The following is a 17196-nucleotide window of genomic DNA, read 5'->3' on the forward strand; positions in this document are numbered from 1 at the left end:
CAAGGGCTCTTCTGCTTTGGCCAACATCACAACTGCCCTTTCTAGGAATTAATCCTATTTAAACTCTTTAATAAGACATACTATTTTGTGAAATTATCAATGCAATGCCAGATGCCAAAAATTTAGTTTTATACATCACCAATAAAGTCAAAGCAAATGTTAGCGCCCCCACCTTTATATACTTGCAAATAAGTTGACAGGAACCACTTTCAAGGTTTGATTAATATAACAACTAAACACACACACATACATTTTATTTACCTTAGATAATCAGGTGGAAAAAAGAAATTAGGTTTTGTTTCCTTTACATGGTTAGTGCAACTTTTATTTATGAGGTCCGCTTCAATAATGTAACAAAAAAGGGGGGTGGGGGAACCCAGCCATGTTACAGAACTTGAATCCATTTCAAACCCAAGGGCTTTGCCACCTATGAACTGGACAGCATTTTTAAGTGGCCTGATGGTAAAAGGTATCAAAAATATTTACAACAGAAAAGGAAAACTGCACCCCTTTTCCTTAAGGGCTTGGACCACCAAAACATTCCTTCGCCTGTTCCACTGGAATAACTTTTAAGCAATTTGAATTAGTAGGCAAAAGTCTGGCTTTTCCAGAAATCAAGGAGAGCAGCTTCAAAACCAATCGTGCACAAAAAAAGGGCACTTGAGGATTTTGCTAGAATTTTCCTCAAGGAAAGGGGGCGTTAGCACTGAACATTCACACACTCGCTTGTATTTTATTTGCAACTCTTCAATAGTTTTGAGCCAAATTTATGCCGTCAGAAGAATCAAGCAGTGAAGTGTCTCCTGGGTGCAAACATGATGCTGAAGGATCCCACAAGAGAGGGTGTGTGAAAGGGGGAGTATCACCACAAACTGAAAACTAGCAGTTTGCAATCATTTTGGATTTCTGCCTAACTGGCTGCCCTTTTCACTGCCTGCTACAACCACCACCAAACCTGAAACCATCACTTTACCATCTGTAATCAGAGAAGCGTAGAAAATGGTCGTTTTATACATTGCAGCAGATTCAAGTAGTAGGTATCCTTCTGGATTTTACCCTTTTCAAGTAAAGGTGCACTGTTGGAGGTTTTGAAGATCATGGACTTTTTCACACTACAAAATTATAACACAATCATTCCACTTTATGGAATTGTGGGCTCTTTTAGTTTGGTTGGCGGCACCAGATGGGTTCTGTGGCTGATTTTGAAACCCGCTCTCAACTGCTAATCTCAAGATTTCACCAAAAAGAAGCATGGCAATTAAAGTCAACCCATCATGCCATAACAACATGATGTAAAACGGCCCCAGGACAATGTTACTGCAACTATGGTACTTTTCAATTTCTATGGTGTTGTATTACAAACCTGAAAGAAACCCTAACAGAGTAAATATCGGAAACGTCACAGCATTTTGCTTGTCATTGCTTAATTATCATCTTTGCTTACGCTTGGAAAGATGGTTTGGATACAGCATTTGGTAGGCAGGGACATTGTTTGAAATTCTGTAGGGACGATGAAGATATAAACTGGGCCATGGGTGAAATAGCACATATTTTCACAAGAGAAATTTGTATTTCACTGAATCAGTCACCAGAAAAAAAAGAAAGAAACTGGACAGCATTTCTGTGACAGCATCAGATGGTTTAGACTTATCATCACGTCGTTTTAATGGAGACCTGTTAAGATTTGAGATTCCTCCCAAACGCCCACTGACTATGATAGGAGTCTGTCACGGGACCGGAAAAGAGTTGTAAGCTTCTTAAGGCTGTATTGTATAAACCGGAGCGGAATAAACATAGGCACCCCAGAAATCTTGGGTATGTTTTGAGAACAAGGGTCTAATAATTAAAAGAAAATTCCAACTATGACCCCCATTTAAGACATTTTCTTCCTGGGACAACGCAAAATCAGGAGTTTCACTTCCACTGAATTTTCAGCTGGGCGGAGGGGAAGGGAGAGAAAAGGTCCCTCTCTCCAGACGAATAGAAGGCCTACGATGAGGAGGAGGAGGGACAAACCTTTTTCACAGTTTTAACCACAAATAAAAGTGCAGGAAGTGTTCAAGTAGGGTGTTAAAGGGTTTAGGCAGCAAGGGTGGCATTTTGGCTTGGTCATCTTTTTGAAGCTCTCCGGGGATCTCTCCCATTACTTATTGTGCTTTGAGGGGGGCGGGCATTGTTAGATGGCACCGGAGGAGGAGGGGGGGCACCACGTCCGCCAGCCCTCCCAGTACCTGCATAGGAGGGGGCATGGTTATAGGCAGTTGATGAGCCGCTCAGCTCTGGTCCCGCTGGCAAACCATTCCCTAAAAAATAAATAATGAGAGAGAGAGAGAGAGAGAGAGAAGAGAGATGGCATTAGACATTCCAAGTTCTCAGCCTTACACTCCCATCCGTTCTTCACATTTTAAAGCAGCCTTGTCCTCCTAATCGGGAAATATGTTTGACAAAAGGTTGACAAGAACTGGGAAGACATCTGTGGGGAACATAAGTCTCAAGGGCGCGCCAGCATTTTCAGACACCACACAATGGTAACCAAGGTGCAGAGGAAGCCAGCCTCTACACGTCTATGCAACTCAGCAGCCTCTTCTTAGAGCTGTTTGAACTGCGAGTGAAAAAAATTGTGTTTAGACCACTATGGCTGACCTATAAGTTGACACAGCCGCTCAAACAAAAAGGAAGAATGGAAAAAGGAATCAAGGAAGCATGGGATTCATCATCACCAATCCTCACTAAGTCATTTTGTAACACAACAACTTACAGGAGGTGCATACAGCCACAGAGGGGATTTATTTTGTCACAACCACCACAACGTGAGAAAAATTGTCTTGTGGTCTGGCTCTAGACAGGATAGTTCTTCTGAGCTAGCAGCAACCAAATACTGACACTTCCTACCAACCCTGCAAAAGGCCATCTGTTGACCTCACCATGGTGCCATTTGATGAAACAGTTGGCCATTCATTTGGGCTACAGCCAAACGAAAACAGCCTCTACACTGTGTGGAGGATGGTGAGTAGGAAACATGCTGGTGGGAAAAGGTATGAGCAAAACAATAAAAGAGGCAGGGAGACTCACCAGAAAACAAAGAGAGATAATATGTTTGGAATATATGCTGGAAAAAGCCAAGATTGCAAAGGGAAGCAACTGGAAAATCTGTTCATCTGGAAGTACCAGTTCATATCCACATCTAAACTGGTTGAAGCCAGCAAAGGAAACGGTGGACCTTCCAGATGTTGAACTACATTCTCTAGCATTCCTCACAATTGGGAATGCTGGCTAGAGCTACCAGGAGCAACAACATCTGGAGGGCTGGATAAACAGCAGTCTATTGAAACAAGCCAACATAAATCCATGTGCTTTGATCTGAGCTTGTTTATATAAGCTGGTTTAAACTAAGCAGCATAGTATTCCTAAACCTCATTTCCAAAAATCACTCTGTTTCTTTTTTGTGTGGGCAAACACACAGTCTTACTTACCAGCGGGCCCAAAAGTACAAGTACCCACATTAGTTGATGGGAGGGAGTTATTACTCTGCTCACCCTGTGCCTTTAAAAGAAATGTAAGAGAGAGACAAACATTCAGACAAACAATGTATTTATCAGCACAGAAAGCAACCCAAGGGTTCCCAGAGACAATTCTTTCAACAGGTCCTGGGACATTTTAATTATACTATTTGATATAACTATCACCTATTCTAATTATGGATTATGTTTTGAGTTATAATATGTCTTGTGCTTTATTTTTTTCTTTTTATTCTGTTTTATTGTACTTGCCATTTAACTTTTAAATTGTTGTGTGTTTATCATTATTTGTATTCCTTTTTCCGTGTTGTAAACCAGTCCGAGTCCCCTTGGAGGAGTGGGGGGGGGGGATATAAATAAAAGTTTTATTACTATTTATTAACAGAGACCCAAGTTTCCCTTAGTAAGGTAGATTTTGCCCCATTTTTTTAAATGCCCATCTCCTCCCATGCAGGAGTGTAGCAAAAACTACACTTAAAGAATTGCATAAGGAAATGGTGGGAAACATGTATGACCTATTCAGTTATTGCTGGACTCCTTTTTGCCTTTGACAGCTGGGGACAAACAGAAGACAGCTCTTCATGTGCATGTCTGAAGCAGCACACAGCTGACATACCGCTTTGGTGGACTGCCCAAGATGGTCCGAGTTGGGTTCACTGAAGTTGGGCACTTCTGAGTACACCATGCAGAACCTGTAAAGCAAAACATACTCATGAGAGACCTAGTTACCAAAGCATCCTTGTTTTTCCCAAAAGTGGGCAGAGGTGTACATAATCCCCATTTCTGCCCCACTAATAAGGTTCATGTTGGGTGGTTGGACACTTGTCCAGTCCTAAGAATGCCAACTGAGGAAGCCTATCAAAGTATCCAAATATTTTACAGCTCTGGACACAATGAAATCCCCTTGCTACGTCTCTAACAGAACAATAGCCAAATGATGGCTCTCTTTAATCTTACAACTGAAGTGGGCAACTGCAGCATAGTATCCCTAAACATCTTCCAGATGTTGGACCATGGCTCCCATCAGGCCTAGCCAGCATAACCAATGCAAGGGATGTGAGGGTTGCATTTAAACAATCCCTAGACCAAAACAGCCCAGCACTGCTGTCCATATTTTGTTCAAAGCGAGTGTCATTATTTTTAGCATGTCTGAACAAAGAAGACTAGACTCACAGCCACCTGAAGAAGACTGTTTGAAAGGCAACATTGAAGGCAAGGATAAGTGAACATAAGATGAGGTTTTGAGTAGGGCTGGAGAATCTATGGTTCTATAGGTACTAATGAATACTGGCCAGGACCTCTGATGTCTAACAAAAGATGGTGGTGCCCCATTCCTGGTTTAATGAAACATTAACTCCTGGTCTCTAACTACTACTTGAATCTTTCAAGTTCCATAAAACATCACTTCAGGTCATGTTATACTGTGGATAAAACCTTAAAATGTCTATGACCTTGTTGAACAATATGTTTATAATCCCGAGGGGAAAGAAATAGTTCCAAATCTACTCTCGAGTAGAGTTGACAATCAGTTCAGCGGGCATCTCTTGTACAATGTCCACAAAATCCATAAGCATTAGAGAAGATCCATAGCTGATTCCCATTCCTTGTATGGATGCTGATCCAATTAAAAATGTGCAGTAGTACCTCATACTGTCATGTACAGTGCGGCCCCCATATATGCAGGGAAATATGACCCAAGACACACATAACCCACATGTACCAAAACCCAGATCACAGAAAACCCTGTATTTTGACTCTGTTTGAACTGAATACATACCATAGAACAGCACTAAGGGCTTAGAGAGGCCCAGAAACACTTCCCGGAGAGAATATTTTTCTGAGTGTAAAACCATGTAGGGACTCACGCTGTACAATGCCTATTCCCACTAAAATCAAAACTAGCAAATGATTCCAGAAAGCTGCTTGAATCCTCCTAAATCTCAAAATGTTATCCAGAAACCACCTCCTTTTCTGAACATTAGTATCAGCCATTTCTAGAGTTGTTCTAGGACCTTTCTACACTGCCATATAAATTCCAGATTATCTGCTGTGAACTGGATTATATGGCAGTGTACTCATATAATCCAGTTCAAAGCAGATAATGTGGATTACCTGATTCGATAATCTGCATTATATGGCAGTGTAGAAGGGGTCATAGTGAGATGGTTATTACTATGTTTAATTATACGCAGCTTTATCTCTCCACAAGGAGATTCATTTTCAAACATAATGTACCTGCTTGTGCGTATGTTAATCTCCAGCAATGAGTCATATTTTCCTTTTTTTAAATGTAAGATGAAAACATTGAAGGTTTTCCTTTTAAAAAATGAATAAACAAAGGCCATTCTTTGCCCAACAGGCCATAAAGACAGCCATGCAAATCCCTTTGATAGTGTTTTTTTTAAGTATTTCATGCCCCACCTTCAGAAAATATTGCATTTGATATGTCAAGAGCTATGAATGCCTCATACACATTATTATTTCTGTAATGACTCATTGACACATCCAATCATGGGATATTGCAGTCATCAGTAGATAAACACATCTGTGTGGACCAATCCCTAGAGTAATGCATTTACATTTTCAATGGCACTGAGTTGGCAGCTTTGAAATTTGTATCTCAGGATTCCACAGAAGATTGCTTTCCATGTTAGAGAAGCAAAGAGACAGCATCATTCTTGATACATAAAAGCCGCATTCTCCAGCTTGACAACATCTAGATCACTGGTTCCTGACCTTTGGTCCTCCAAGTGTTTTGGGCTTCAGCTCCCACAATTTCTAGCCACTGGGTAAGCTGGCTGGGATTTCTGAGAGTTGAAGTCCAAAACAAGTGAAGGACTAAAGCAGTGGTTTTCAACCTGTGGGCCCAAGGGTGTTTTGGCCTACAACTCCCAGAAATCCCAGCCAGCTTACCAGCTGTTAGGATTTAGAGAGTGACCTTACATCTCCTTTGTCCGCTCCCCTAAAATGTTTGTCCCCATACTGTATTTCCTTGCTTGTTCGAAGACCTGTCTCCAGCACTGTTTCCAATTATTCTCCCACACAAATATTTTTCATTCCATTTCTATCTCATCATGAGTTTTTATCATTTTATCATGTTCATGTGGGCCGCTCATTGTGATCGTATTTTGCACTGTTTTATTGTATTCTTATGTTTTATTTACTTTATTGCGATGTTTGTTTTGTTTTGTGTTTTCCGTTCTATTTTGTTGTAATGCACTATTGGGCTTGGCCTCATGCAAGCTGCTCCGAGTCCCCTTTGGGGAGATGGTGGCGGGGTATAAATAAAAGATGGTGGTTCTCATCCTGGGGACCCACAGGATAAGAACCACGGATCAAGAGGTTTTCAATTAAAACTACCATCACGCCTAATGGTAAAGAAGTTGTAGGGCCCTTCCACACAGCCCTATAACCCAGAAGATCAAGGCAGAAAATCCCACAATATCTGCTTTGAACTGACTTATCTGAGTCCACACTGCCATATATTACAGTTCAAAGCAGATATTCTTGGAAATAGAGCTGTGTGGAAGGGCCTGTAGTCGAAGCATTTGAGAACAGTCACAGACCCATAACTAATCTGATTGTTGCCTGCCATAGCATTGCACTTAATTCCCGGGCCCCCTAGAATTTTTGGGCAAGCACAAATCTTGGCCCGGCCTTTTAAATTTTTTAATTGCCTTGAACAGGCAGGATTACTTTTAATATATGTGTGTTATGGTGACAATTTTTATGCTTATGTTGTTTTGTTAATCTTATGGTTATGATGTTTTACTTTGTATGTTTTGTGATGTTGCCTGGGAACCACTTTGAGTCCCCTCGGGGAGATGGAACAGTATATAAATAAAGTTTTATTATTATTATATTAAGGCTGCCTTAATGCCTGGATGTGGATCAAGGAATCTCTGTGCCTCCAAGTAGCTTGGACTTCAAAACCTAAGAGAACCATCCAGAATGGCCAATGGTGAAGGATTGTGGAGGTTGCAGTCCAAAATACAAGCAAGGTGAACCATTCCGACTTCTGGATTAGACCATCATCACAAGTCCCAAGAAACTCTGCTAGACAGAGGGGGAAATTTACCTTTACACCCCTAGAGAGGCAGGCTCCTCCAAGACAGGCTGGAGCTCATGACCAGAGTAGGATGCGGAAGCTCGCATTGCGGCTGCCTCTACCGTACCTGGCCTGTGGATAAATAGAGGACTTCAGTTTTCAGACCTGCAAGTCCTTGAAAGCAATATCTGCATTAACCTAGCAAAGGAGACAGCTTACATGGCTAAAACTTACCTGTTGACAGTTCTAACCGGGAGAAACTGAGGCCACGTGGCATCTTTTATAAGCAAGCACACGTAGTATTCCCAAATAGTTTTCCATTTGAGGGGGGGGGGGGGGGGGGGAGCCAAAAGTGTCAAGAATAGATCTCTCTGGCGGACTTATCCAATACAACACCATAATGCAGGAACAACAGGCAATTATGCATGTAACCCGAAGCCCGGTGGCAACGTGTCATACCTACCATCGCAGGCTGCCCAGCACAAGGCTGCAAGCAGGCATACCAAGTTATGTGCAAAATGAGATACTCACTCCCCAATTTTTTGAAGCTCTCCTCCCCTTCCAGTGTAAAGCGTAAGGCATCCTTTCCACAGAGATGCATACCTAACCAAAAGAGCACCAGCAGCATTAGAAGCAGTGGAAGTTCGACAGAAGAAAAGGCAGGACACGGCCCAGCTAAAGTGGAGCACGTCTTCAGCTCATCACATTGGGAAGTAGAGTACCTGTTCCACTGAAATCAATGGGATTTTGAAATGCTCAGCTTTAGATGGGACATGCCGAATTTCTCCAACAGACAGCTTTGATCATCCATTAGAGAGAAGATCCTAGTACATTTGTGTTCCTACGGTTTTAGTGCACAGCAGTTTTCTTCGTGGCCTGCTCATTATAGCCATTGGTACAAATGTTGGTTCTGCAAAGCTCACACATGTCATTTTTATTACAGCCACGTCAATATCAAATTAAATTGATTCTTTAACAAACAGGTAGGAAGCATGTCACTCCAAATATTGTTGGATAGCAATTTCCAGCACTCCTTAGCGCTACTAAGGTCTGCTGCAACATCTGTAATCGCATTATTCCCACTATCTGTTTTAGTATAAGACTAATGGCCCTTCCACACAGCCATATAACCCAGAATATCAAGGCAGAAAATCCCACAATGTCTGCTTTGAATTGGGTTATCTGAGTCCACACTATTCCAGTACAAAGCAAAAAATGTGGGATTTTATTTAGCTGTGTAGAGGGGGCCTAGGAAATATAATTCAGCTTCTTTTCACCTGGCAAATGTGATGGGAGTAGTAAAATAGTTCATCAGCATCACAAGGGCCTAAGATTCCCAACCTTGCTCTAATAATGATTCCTTATGATAGATTATGCTATGTAACAAAATTAGAAAAAATATATTCCTGTTTTGAAAGTGATCTTTCAAAGACAGTTCCATCTTGTCTCCTGTGCTTTATAATATTATAATGTAATACAATATAATACTAATAATAATACAATATAATTATATATTTTATATTACATGTAATTTTACTAATAACATTATATATATTATACAATATAATGGTGTAGTACAATATAGTAATATATAATTCTGATATTGTACTATGCTAATAATTTAATATATTGTATGTATATATATCTTGTAAGCCGCTCTGAGTCCCCTTCGGGATGAGAAGGGCGGCATATAAATGTCGTAAATAAATAATAAATAAATTTCCCGTTTAATTGTACAGCACTTACTTTGAAAGTAGTCTTTATACTTCAGAAACTTTGTTTTTGTGGCTGCCACAAACTATGTTGAGACTCTGAGATCTTCACTGAAAAAAACTATAGCAAAATGTGCTGCAGGATGTCCCACACAAACAAAGTTTTTGCAGTTTAAGACACTTTTTTCCATGTTTTTTATGATAGAACCAATTAGGAAATGCTGTTTATAACCCAGGAACAAAAATCGTGTTATATACAGTTTTCAAGATTTAAGCACGGTTCTTTTTATTTTATAGCAAGACAGCTATTGACTAATCACAAAAGTAAAGAGCTCTGAAATAGTCATGAACAACTTAATTTGCTGATAGTAAGAAGGGAGTAAGCTATACTGTGCCTTTGATCTTCCAATACACCAAATTCAAGAACTGTCTCCAATAGTGGGTTGTTGTGAGTTTTTCATGCTGTACGACCATGTTCCAGAAGCATGTTTAGCCCACAAACGCAGCAGGCACCCTGAGAGGTTGTGAGGTCTGTTGGAAACTAGACAAGTGAGATTTGGTATATCTGTGGAATGGGGTTTATATATGATTAGGCGAAACGTTAGGAGAGAACGCTTCTGGGACATGACCATGGAGCCTGCAGTAACCCAGTGATTCTGGCCACAAAAGCCTTTGACAACACATTGTCTTCAACAGCTTTTAGAATCAATAATCTCTTCCTGATGTTTAGATTTGAAGGATCCTCCTTCCAAACATGGTAACTTTTGACACAGCTTAACAACTTATTTGTGAAATGTATTGCCTTGGGCAAAATGACTTACCATACCAGTCAGTTTGAGGGAAGCATTCCCAGTGGTTAAGCAATGATGTAAGTCACAAGCACATTGGCTGCTCAAAAAATAAGGTATTTAAATCTAGATGGGGATGTGCACTTTTACATGGAAAAACCTGCCAGATAGCTTTCCAAAAAATACATGTTCTCTGTGCCCCAGTGCGCTCTCAACAAATGACATAACAGAGAAGGATGATATTCTCCTTTAGGAGTAAACACTGCTGCTCAGGGATAGTATCTTTTTCGACTTTGACATCATTCCAATTAAAACATTAAGCATTTTATAGCCCTTTGTCTATAGAGATCATAATCTTTACATCCCGTAAAATGGACAATGCTTTCATGTCCACATTTCAAATGAGTGAGCGGTTGAGATGGCCCAAGGCTACCCCCAAAAGGTCAAGGATAACACAAAATGTGTAATGGAACTCAGTAATACAAAACTATTATTTTGATGCAGCTTTCTAAAACAGAATACACATATGCATTTTTCCTCTCTCAAAAAATACGTCGGAGGCAAGTGTGAATGTTGCCATTGGCCAGCTTGATTAGCACTGAATGGTCTTGCAGCTTCAAAGCCTGGCTGCTTCCTGCCTGGGGGAATCCTTTGCTTTCCTCAAACAGACAGGAGTTCTTTCTATCACAGATACATAAACCTCACTTGTCTAGTTTCCATGAGACTTCAGAACCTCTGAGGATGCCTGCTATAGATGTGGGCGAAACATCAGGAGAGAATGCTTCTGGAACATGGCCATATAGCCTGGAAAACTCACAGCAACCCTGTGATTCTGGCCATGAAAACCTTCAACAACACATGGCAAGCCCTTCTTTTGCTTTGTCTCCTACTTACAAACACTGCACACATGTAATAGGATACGATGGGCCTTTTAGTTCTATTTCACTCCATTCTGAAGCAAGCCAACTTGCCCAAGGGGGGGGGCTCTAATTAATTTAAAACTATTTAATTAATTTAAAATTATTTAATTAATTTAAAATTAATTAAAGAGAAAAATATTAGGGGAGCATCTATTTTGTAGAATTAATTTCAGTTTAACAGCATTTTAACTGTCGTGCCTCAATACTATTCAATCATGGGAGTTGTAGTTTCACATAGTCTTTAGCTTTCTCTGCCAAAAAAGTGGTAGTACTTCACCAAACTACAAATCCCAGGAATCTATAGAATTGCTCCATAACTGCATTGATGTTGTAAACCTCACTCTGACTCACAAGGACAGGGGAAAAAGCAGCTTTGCTTTCTCTAATGTGAAAAATCCACTTTAGACAGTGTTTACAAACGAAACATACTGTGCAGGAAATTTGGGTGGGTCATTGTTTCCTCCAAGAAAGAAACCAACTTTTTAGGAAGATGAGTCATTGGCCACAGGAGACAGACAAGCAAGTCTGCATCATTGTTGCCCCAAGCCTGAAGTCATGTTTAAACCTGGGTCTGCCTCAATCATGCACTAAGCATGTATGAAATAATGTACATAGACCAGGCATGGGCAAACTTCATCCCTCCAAGTGTTTTGGACTTCAACTCTCACAATTCCTAACAGCCTGGCTGTTAGGAATTGTGGGAGTTGGAGTCCAAAACACCTGGAGAGATGAAATTTGCCCATACCTGACATAGACCATCCACACTGTAGAATTACGGCAGTTTGGCACCACTTCCAACTGCCATGGCTCAATGCTATGGGGTCCTGAAAGTTTAGCAAGGCAATGAAGGCTCAAGATCTTGTAAAACTACAACTCCCATGATTCCATAATATTGACCTAACTGCATTCCTTCTACAGTGTATTTGAACCCAGGATGCTTCCAATTTGGCAAGGCTTGTAGCCAAGTTCAGAGCAACCATTAAAGGCCACAAGGAAGGGTGTGGATATGGCAGGCTATGCCATCATCTCCATCAATCAAAAAATCCCATGCTCACGGCCCTGCAAGTGCTGGCTCCATTACAACAGGATTCCTATGGATGGATCTTATTTGGTGAGCAAAACATTCCTACTCCCTTGGCCTTCCCTTCTGCACTAATTGCAATTGCAAAAGAGAGGAAGGCATGCCGTGAGTCAGATCCGGAAGGAGTTAACAGGAACTCTTGGCGGAGACGTTCCTCCAGCAGGTCATAATGACTGCCTGGCCCAGCGTCACTTTGTATCTATGTATTTTATGTGTATTATGATACGTTTGTATCTTAATTATGTTGTACCTTGCTTCAAATAGAGGCAAGTAATAAATTATATATATATATATATATATATATATATATATTCGTGTTGCCAAAGGCTTTCATACCTGGAATCACTGGGTTGCTGTGAGTTTTTGAGCCATGTTCCAGAAGCATTCTCTACTGATGTTTCGCCCACATCTATGGCAGGCATCCTCAGAGGTTGTGAGGTCTGTTGGAAACTAGTCAAGTAGGGTTTATATATCTGTGGAATATCTAGGGTGGGAGAAAGAACTCTTGTCTGCTTGAGGCAAGTGTAACTGTTGCAACTAACCACCTTGATTAGTACTGAATGTCCTTGTAGCTTCAAAGCCTGGGTGCTCCCTGCCTGGGGGATCCTTTGTTGGGAGGTGTGAGCTTCCCCTGATTGTTTAATGCCTGGAATTGTTTAATATTTTTATTACATGTAATATTACTAATAACATTACAATATAATGGTGTGGTACAATGTAGTAATATATAATACTGATATTGTATTATACTAATAATTTAATATATTCTATGTATGTGTGTTTAATGCCTGATTGTTTAATGCCTGGAATTGTTTAATTCCTCTCTATTTACTGATTTTAGAGGGGGGTTTTTTTAATATTGGTAGTCAGATTTTGTTCATTTTCATGGTTTTCTCCTTTCTGTTGAAAATGTTGAAAATGAGAATTGCAGACATGAATCAATCAGGACCAGCTAACACCTCCCAACAAAGAATTCCCCCAGGTAACAAGCAGCCAGGTTTTGAAGATGCAAGGCTATTCAACGATAATCATGGTGACCAATTGTAAGCTGCCCTGAGTCCCCTTGGGGAGATGGAGGCGGGGTAGAAAAATAAAGTTCTTCTTCTTCTTCAATTGCAACATTCACACTTGCCTCCAGCAGACAAGAGTTCCTTCTCCCACCCTGGATATTATTCCACAGATATATAAACCTCACTTGCCTAGTTTCCAACAGACCTCACAACCTCTGAGGATGCCTGCCATAGATGTGGGTGAAACATCAGGAGAGAATGCTTCTGGAACATGGCCATGTAGCCTAGAAAACTCACAGCAACCCATTATTACTATCCTTCCATCCTGCCCACATGACCTTACCCTTTAGTCAATCGAATAATGTCACCCGGCTGGATGAGGCTGCCAAGTTCATCCCATACGGAGATGGTGATGCTGCCCGTCTTGTCGGCCACTTTGCAGGATCTCACCTCGTGCCCGTCTTTGGTTTTGGTAACTCGCCCTGAAAGGAGAATTTTAAAAAATGGGGGAGGGGGGGAAAGAGACAAAAAAGAGGGTGGGGGGGAGAGGAAAGAAGTCTCAAATATTAGTCCAAGTTGCCCCATTAATTTCATAATTAAGTAAAGCAATCTCAGGGGTGATTTACTGAAATATACAGGGTGTTCCATAAAGTCTCCGTACTGTTTCTCACTGAAAGTCTCTTTAGAGCAGTGTTTCTCATATTGGGGGGGGGGGGGGGGGGGTCACAAGGGAATGTTGGAGGGTCGCCAAAGTCCACCAGAAAAAAAAACAGTATTTTCTGTTGGTCATGGGGGCTCTGTGTGGGAAGTTTGATTCAATTCTATCATTGGTGGAGTTCAGAATGCTTTGATTGTAGGTGAACTAAAAATTCCAGCAACTACAACTCCCAAATGTCAAGGTCTATTTCTCCCAAACTCACATTTGGGCATGCTGAGTTTTTGTGTCAAGTTTGGTCCAGATCCATTATTGTTTGAGTCCACAGCTCTCTGTGAATGTAGGTGAACTACAACTCCAAAACTCAAGGTCAATGCCCACCAAACCCTCCAGTATTTTCTGTTGGTCATGGGAGTCCTGTGTGCCAAGTTTGGTTCAATTCCATTGTTGGTAGAGTTCAGAATGCTCTTTGATTGTAGGTGAACTCTAAATCCCAGCAACTACAACTCCCAAATGACAAAATCAATTCCCCCCTCAACCCCACCAATATTCAAATTTGTGTGTATCAGGTATTTGTGCCAAATTTGGACCAATGAATAAAAACACACCCTGCAGATCTGATATTTACATTACAATTCATAACAGTAGCAAAGTTACAGTTTTGAAGTAGCAACAAAAATAATGTTATGGTTGGAGGTCACCACAGCATAAGGAACTGTATTAAGGGGTCGCGGCATTAGGACGGTTGAGAAACACTGGTTTCAAGGCTGAGGATCTGGGGCCCTTTTTAGGACATTGGGGCTCTTTCAAAGTTTCCTCAAGGACAAAACAAGTGACTTTGGAAGAACAATGACAACATATTCTGTGTGCGAGTGTGTGGGGAAGTCTTCAAGGGACAGAATGGGGAACAACCATGTGCCAGAACCAGAGTTGGATGTCAAGGTGGGGGGAAAGGCAAGTGGAGGGTTATTTAAGGTCAAGGAGCAGAGAAAGGGAGGAAGGAAAGATAGCAGGAAGAAAAGCAAGAAAGGAAGGGAGGGAGTGGGAAAAGGAAGGAAGGAAGGAAGGAAGAAAAGAAAAAAGGATGGAGGAAAGAAGGAAGGAAGGAAAGAAAGGAAAGAAGGAGGGAGGAAGGAAAGGAGGGAGGGATGGAGGAAGGAAAGGAAGGCGGAAGGAAAGGAGGGAGGGAGGAAGGAAAGGAGGGAGAAAGGAAAGGAGGGAGAAAGGAAGGAAAGAAGGAAGGAAGGAAGGAAGGAAAGGAGGAAGGAAGGAAAGGGGGGAAGGAGGAAGGAAGGAAAGGAGGAAGGAAGGAAAGGAGGGAGGGAGGAAAGGAGGGAGGAAGGAAAGGAAGGGAAGAAGGAAGGAAAGAAGGAAGGGGGAGGAAGGAAAGAAAGAAAGAAAGAAAAGAAATAAAGAAAAGAAAGAAGGAAAGGAGGAGGAAAGAAGAAGGAAAAAAGGAAGAAGGAAAGGAGGAAGGAAAGGAGGAAGGAAGGAAAGGAGGGAGGAAGGAAAGGAAGGAAGGGAAGAAGGAAGGGGGAGGAAGGAAAGAAAGAAAGAAAAGAAATAAAGAAAAGAAAGAAGGAAAGGAGGAGGAAAGAAGAAGGAAAAAAGGAAGAAGGAAAGGAGGAAGGAAAGGAGGAAGGAAGGAAAGGAGGGAGGGAGGAAAGGAGGGAGGAAGGAAAGGAAGGGAAGAAGGAAGGAAAGAAGGAAGGGGGAGGAAGGAAAGAAAGAAAGAAATAAAGAAAAGAAAGAAGGAAAGGAGGAGGAAAGAAGAAGGAAAAAAGGAAGAAGGAAAGGAGGAAGGAAGAAAAGAAAGGAAAGAAGGCAGGAAGGAAAGAAGGAAAGAAAGAAGGGAAAGGGAAGGCAGGCAGGAAAGAGGTGGGGCCGGGAAGAGACTTTTTTCCTAGGGAAAGTGACCACGTGTCACCCATCCCCAGACACACACATCCCCACACACACACCCAGACCCTGATCCAGGAAAGGGATAGACAGGAAGGGGCCACCCCGGTGAAGGCGCTGGGGTGGTTGCCCTGGGTGTTTTCCCCCTGCCCCCCCTCTGCCCCCAACTTACCTATCTCCAGCACAATAAAGACGACATTTAAGTTTTTCAGTCCGGGCTTTATGTCTTTTATGAAGAGGTAGGTCTCATTGGCCAGGCTCATGCTGCTCTGCTCAAGAGGAGGAGGAAGAGGGAGCAGGACAAAGCATCCCTTGGCAGGGGAAGGAGGGAGGGAAGCAAGGAAGGAGAGGGGGGGGGACCACAATAATCAATATTATTATATCCCCCTAGATTATAATAATAGTGTATATTTATTAGAGAGGGGGATCTGAGCCCCGATTTGAAGGCACAAGAGGCTCCCCTCTCCCTCGCTGAGGCTAAGGCTTCTCCCCACTTTGTTAAGAAGGGGGGATCTAAGGCTAGAGGAGGGGCAAAAAGGGGGAGCAGTGGTTGGACTGTTTTTGGCGTGGTTTCAGCAGCTGCCACTGGAAACGGGGGCGGACCCACTCCTCCAGCTTCTCTAAAGAAGCTCCTTCTGTTATTCCACAAAGCAGTGGCTCCCCCCTCTTGGAGTCTGCTTTTCCCCACCCTACACAACTCTCTGCGCATGCGCACGCCTCCCTCCTTGCAAAGCGCTCCTCTCTGTCTAAGGCGAGCATGTGGCAGCGCTCGCCTTTTATACCCAAGCGGGCCAAACCATTCACTCCGCGCGGGGGGAGAAACGCAGGAAGGGGAGCCGCCCATAAAGAACGACGGGAGGGGTGATTTGAAGGTTTTAAAAAAAACACGGTCGTGAAATCTTCCCCGATTTGTTTGTCCCCGCGTGGCTTCTAAGAGGAGAGGGGCGCGGGGGGGAAATCCCAAAGGAGGGGCAAAGAGGGACCATCTCCCCCTTTCTAGGGAATGGACGCGCCCATGGAACGCGGAGGCGCCGGAGTGGAACTGAATGTAACAAGGCTCCTCAAGGGGCGAGCTCATTGGCTGGCCGGGATTCTTTTGTCCTCTGACCTAGAATATTTACAGGCGCTTCCCTCGCCAGCCTCCCTTTTGCCTCTTCGCCCGAGATCGTTGTCAGGGAGGCTGAGTAGGAGTGGGGAAGGGATCCCCAACACACACGCACAGCCTCGGATCCCAAATACATAGGCTTATGTCTAGCCCATCTCATGCAGATCTGTACACCAGCTATATATATATAGCTGTCCCCTGCCACGCGTTGCTGTGGCCCAGTTTATTGATCTGGAAATTAAAGAAAAAGTGCTGGTTTCTAATATAGGTAATGTCTTTATGCTTGTGGGTAAACAGTATTTCTTGCTGTTTCTTTGTCAGTGTTGATGTGGAAAATGTCTGGTTTGCCCACTCTAGAACATGCAACATATAATTGTCCATCTTTAAGGGTCCCTTTCAAATCAGTGATACTATATCTCCGTGTATGTGAATCATATCTATCTATCTATATATCTCTATG

General features: G+C 42.3%; 1 protein-coding gene across 1 annotated transcript; it reads right to left on the reverse strand.

The window, feature by feature from the left end:
* Nucleotides 1–293: 293 nt before the first annotated feature.
* NABP1 (nucleic acid binding protein 1) lies at nt 294–16370 on the reverse strand. Its single transcript, XM_060780722.2, has 6 exons — nt 15804–16370; nt 13421–13559; nt 8098–8169; nt 4135–4210; nt 3474–3543; nt 294–2303 (listed from the first exon to the last, which is right to left on the reverse strand). Exons 1-6 carry the CDS (start codon nt 15892–15894, stop codon nt 2110–2112), a joined length of 642 nt encoding a protein of 213 aa, XP_060636705.2. The 5' UTR covers nt 15895–16370; the 3' UTR covers nt 294–2109.
* Nucleotides 16371–17196: the final 826 nt, after the last annotated feature.

The sequence above is a fragment of the Anolis sagrei genome, chromosome 1, assembly GCF_037176765.1.
Source record: "Anolis sagrei isolate rAnoSag1 chromosome 1, rAnoSag1.mat, whole genome shotgun sequence".
NCBI lineage: Eukaryota > Metazoa > Chordata > Lepidosauria > Squamata > Dactyloidae > Anolis > Anolis sagrei.